General features: G+C 40.0%; 1 protein-coding gene across 2 annotated transcripts in view; it reads right to left on the minus strand.

Moving 5' to 3' along the window:
* DLGAP1 (discs, large (Drosophila) homolog-associated protein 1) overlaps positions 1-5,450 on the minus strand; it is a 137,060-nt gene that overhangs the window by 126,703 nt on the left and 4,907 nt on the right. For both annotated transcript variants that reach the window (XM_009325066.1, XM_009325058.1), the window contains exon 2: positions 4,038-4,252. In XM_009325066.1, the coding sequence (XP_009323341.1) occupies positions 4,038-4,252 (215 nt within the window). The remainder of the gene's footprint in view (positions 1-4,037; positions 4,253-5,450) is intronic.

Genomic DNA, 5,450 nt, shown 5'->3' on the forward strand with positions numbered 1-5,450 from the left:
GTGGGTGAGGAATTGGTTAGATGGTCGCATCCAGAGGGTAGTGGTCAACGGCTCAATGTCCAGATGGAGACTGGTGACAAGTGGGATCCCGCAGGGGTCCGTATTGGGACCGGTACTGTTTAATATCTTCATCAATGACACAGACAGTGGGATCGAGTGCACCCCCAGCAAGTTTGCAGATGGCACCAAGCTGAGTGGTGCGGTCGACACGCCTGAGGGATGGGATGCCATCCAGAGGGACCTGGACAAGCTGGAGAAGTGGGCCCGTGTGAACCTCATGAGGTTCAACAAGGCCAAGTGCAGGGTCCTGCGTCTGGGTCAGGGCAACCCCCGGTATCAATACAGGCTGGGGGATGAAGGGATTGAGGGCAGCCCTGCCGAGAAGGACTTGGGGGTACTGGTGGATGAAAAGCTGGACATGAGCCAGCCTTATCTAGATACAGACCTTCATGAAGTTTGCTGGAACTTCACATCTTTCAGACTTCTGTCTCTCTAGCAAACTTGGTTAAAGTTGGCCAATGGATTCAAAAGTTACTGGGAGGTGGAGGTGACAGGTTGGCATGTGGGCAGACAATGTAATTGCATACTTTTTTTCCAATGAATACCAGGCTAAACATAACCAAGGTACATATAGATAGTGAAGGAATATGTCCTGAATCAAGCTCAGCTGTAATAGAAATGTCAGTTATCTGTTGCCTGCACCTTCTTTAGAAGTTAGCTAACCAGTCCATTTTCCATCTGCTCATAAGTGCAAGATAAACTTTTGCCACTTTTTAGGAATAGGCAAGAAAATGTAACTTTTTTCCAGCTGGATCAGTTTATCTAGACTGTGAAAGATTAAACACCAAGAGGATACTGCCAGCAAAGACAGAGAGAGAAAGCTGCTTACTTCCTGGTAGGATAATGAGAGTGCAGCAGCGGAGGTGTGCATTTCAAGATCACAGCAAGCTGTAGTTATTCAGAATGGTACCACAGCATATGACACATATGCTGTAACCACATGGAAACCATGGCATGGGAGGAATATTGTAGGAGGGAGATTGTAAGGTATAGCAAGAAAAAAAGACCTCAGCAAAAACAGGAAAATAAATTTGTATTATGTAAAGGAGATATGACACAGTTGTGCTGTTCAAAAGTTATTCCTTATATAAAAAGAAACATTGGTAATAATGAAAACCCTTTCTTAGAAGAGTAGGCGCATGAGCTATGGTAGGTAGGTAGGTGGGAGGAACAGTGTGGGTTGTGAGACCAATATTAGACTTATACTCAGAGAGGAAAAGTCCCACAAGATGAAAAATCCCTTCAAAAACAACAGTGAAAGCAAAAGGGAACATGTTTTTAAGTTGTTTGCTCTGCCAAAGATGAAAGTGAAGCCAACTAGAGACTGCATACAGAAAACAGAGAAAGAGAGTAGCAGAAAGAAGTGCAGAAGATTCCTGACAATTACCGCTGCAGAAACACCGCATTCACAAGGTGCCTTGCTCTTCACTGACAGAAAAAACATAATTAAAGGAGTGAAATACCACCCAGCTTTAAGGCGTTAATAATGTCCTGCAAGGTCAGCTAGAAAGTCCACTAGTGTCAGTAAAAGGCTGTCTGCTGACTAAAGTGGCTTTTGGCTCATTTCCATAAAGCTCTTACTCAGGTGTAAATTGAACTCAAGTCAACAGTAAGCCAAGGAAATAACTTGTTATCACACATTACACAATTGCTTGATGACCTATATTCAGTGAGTTAGGGGCCCTAATTTAGTCTCTGGCCGACATGCCAGCAAAACTCTATCACAATTCTCAGAGTAATCAGGGTAGCTCTGGGATGAACAAGCAATGTCATGGTCAAGGTCAAGTCATGCTACTAAGAAAGTATGACAAAGTCTGCAAAAAAGACGTAGCTTAACAGAAGACTTCAATTCCCAGAGCAAGCACTCTTGGCTAGTTCTCACAAAAAAAACCCCCAAATTATCATGTTCAGCAGAAAGGAACAAAAGCAATGCATAATTATGTATTATACAATTTGTCTCTGAAAGTGGAAAGGTTTCCCGGGAAGAGATATTTCTATAAAGTATCATCATAGATTAAAAGAAATAATTCTCCTTCATCCCAATTTATGCTGAAAAGTCATTGAAAAAGAAAAGTTATTTCATATTTTGTCCTCTTTTTTGTTTCACTACCATTTCCCATTTCTCCCTTCCTTCTTCTACTCTGTGATTTACATCCTACTTCTGCATAGCTCCTAAACTTACATGAATTTTACAGAGTGCAGCTTAAAATTAAGCACATTCCTAAAAGCTTTCCTGAATAGGAAGGGATTAAAAAACATATGTGAAATGAAGTATTCGTACAAGCACTTTGTTGAATTACGATGACTTCAAAGCTGAACCCAAAAGCTTCTGCGTCCAGCCCCTCTGGTCTAACATCCTCTGTGGGCGAACAGTGACATGCAGGACTTTTTATTTTTAATAATTCCATATTCTTTTGCAAATCTTATATCTACAGAGAACAGAAATGACCAAAAGCAAATACACTCCTTGTGATGCATTGTACTTCACACATATGTTACGGAACTATGGAACATGTATTTCTAAAGTATCAAAAAGAATAAGCTCTGTGCCTGATAGCGTGTTCATGCATGAAGCATGGCTTTATGGAGTTTGTGGTGGTACATAACATTTATGTTGACCTTGCAGAGGTTGCAGTAACTGATCTCAGAGGAGGAGTGTTGGCTCAGGAAAGGATGTGGTAAAGTCTGCTGGATGATGAGAGGAATCACTGGATCCCTTGAGCAAATGCCAACTAGCTTATGAAAATCCCTGCTGAAAATGAGACTGCTTTCTCCTTTGGACACTAATGGAAAGACAAAGCAGAAGCAATTCCTGGTGTCCCCTGAGACCAAGGCAGGCAGGCTGCTATGGGGAGCTGCAATAAGCATGTTTTTGTCTTCTGGTCTATTCATCACTGCTGTCAAGAGCATGACATTCTTAACAAGGATCAAACGCTTTTCTCTAAAATCTATTCCTCAGATAAAGTCTCTGGGAAAAAAATGGGGTAGAGGAGGACAAGGAAGGAGGGGAAATTAATGAAGGAAATGCAGAAGGAGTCTTTTGTCACTAATCACGGATGCTAGAAGAGATACAGCTCTTTTTTTTCCATTTTAAAGCTACAGCCTTAGGCAAGTTATACTAAAATTAGGTTATTTTTGGTTCAGTGAACTATGATTCACTATTATAGCTACGAATTTTTCAGAGGACAGACAGAAACGATTGTTCATTTAAATACACACTATTTTTTTTAAGGATATAATTTATTTTCTTGCTTTAGGGGACCTCTCCATTTTAGAATAATTTAAAACAAAACACTAATACCAAAATTGTCCATTTGTGCAATTTGCATGAGCATTTGGGTGACTCTTTTAAAAGGCCCACATAAAAGAAAAACACAAAGTGACATTAATAAAACATAAATTCATCATTCCTCTTGACTAAAGCTTTCATAAATGATTTAAAAAAAATCAGTTTTGGTTATATTTCTCCAAAAAATACAGTGCAATTCTGAGTGAACTAAAGAGTGGAAACCATGGATTTGTTTATTTTCAGACAGTCATTGTTCTTTTTAATTAAATGTCAGATGCTCTCTGATGAGTTGCGAAGACTAGCTTAGGGCTAATTTCACACGTTGAATATATATAAATACACAATTATGCAAAGCTTTCGCAGGCCAAAGCTAAAATTCAGCAAAATATTTAAAAAACAGACCTATTGTACATACCTGAATACTCACTTAACACTAACAGGTTGAAATACTTTGCAAATTCAAAGTGCAGGTGGTAGGGTCCCTTTTCAGAATAACATTGAAATACATTCCCAAATCTACTCTTGGTTCAGAAAAAAAACAACCAAAAATAAGCATGACCGAACACACTTGTTTAAATTTTTTCCTTAAATACTTTCCTTCCTAGAAGTAAAGAGTAGAAACAAATAGGAATAGAAAATATACGTCTTAATGGAGAGCTCTATATGATGTCGTAAAACATGAACTTACTTGAGGGTGGTGAGCTCTGTAAGGGATGGCTGGGTGGCCTTGAGATAGCTCTCTCTCCGTGCAGCAATCTTTGGAGATGGCTTCGGACTTGTGTCTGAGTCTCCACTGTCATCATCCCCCATGGCTTTGATGTAACTGCCACTACGCATTCGTCGGCAGGGAATCTCATCATCTTTCCCTCGTGGAGTGTATCCAGTCCATTCGTCTTGAGGAACCTGAAGTGATAAACACAATTCCTTTATTAGTACACTCTTCTCTGATGTAATTGCACAGCAAGATTTGACCGTGCTAAGCCACAACAGAGCCATAACAAAAACTCTCATGGCCAAGGGCCCATCCTCAACCCCATTTGACTATGGGTTGATGTTTGCAGTGGAAGCCGGCTTCTCCCCCTCCATAGTCACAAGCACCTCTGGAGTTTGTTATTTTCCACTACTTATCTGGGAAGTTTCTAGCAAACATGCTGACATAGAAGCCCCAGTTAGGTCTAATACTGGGCTGGATAAATCTGTTTTTTTGGTTGTTTTCATTCAAAACATTTACAAACCAGATTAGGGTATTTTTGGTTCAGCTCAACATATTGAACACCTTTGGGGAGGCACAAAAGATGAAATACGAATCCCTATATCACAATCTTTTCAGGCAGCGTGTGCATAGCTACACTCACCACTATGATTTTGCTTCAAGATACATTTCAAATTAATGGAGCTATGTACCAATCATCACAAAAGTAGGTTTGCAAGTGTGAAATTATACTACTGTTGCTTCTATAGCATAATTAGAGCGACTGAACACCCACAAGCTTGCAGGGATCCTGCTTTTGAATTATGTTAGTCTGAATGTCTGTGTCATACAACCCTTTATTCCCTTCTTTTTCTTCTTCTTATTGATGTGCATTATTTCTCTTGATCTGAAGTAAGTGCTGTCCATTCTTTGCATTGGAAATCTGGAACACTGGGAATGTGCATTCACGAGATTTTGGGACGTAGCAGAGGACAGCCCAAGAGCATGGTGCTCTTGCTCACCCATCCTCTCCCTTCCTCTGCTCTTGGGGCTTCTGACCACTGTAAACAATACCCTTCTCTTTCCTGTAACAGCGGAAACAACATGCAGTAGAGCAGGGTCCTTGAAGGAGTTCCTCTGAAGTTATTTTGCAGAAACCCCATTTTTATAGTAAAGGTGAAACTGCAAAAGGGCTTTTTAGTTAAACATATTTTGTGTTATATTTAAAGTAGTTGTGAATTTTTAGTTTGCTACTTTTCTGATTATTCTTAGTCAATCAACTCCATAAAGCAAGCTATAGCTACAAAGCTCAGAAACCCTTACAAACCATATTAAACAAGGAGTCTCAAGTGTGGGTTGCTAAAATTTGTCCTGCAGCTTACGAATACCAAACTATTCATAAGCCATGCC

Source organism: Pygoscelis adeliae, unplaced genomic scaffold, assembly GCF_000699105.1.
Source record: "Pygoscelis adeliae isolate BGI_AS28 unplaced genomic scaffold, ASM69910v1 Scaffold260, whole genome shotgun sequence".
Classification (NCBI taxonomy): Eukaryota; Metazoa; Chordata; class Aves; order Sphenisciformes; family Spheniscidae; genus Pygoscelis; species Pygoscelis adeliae.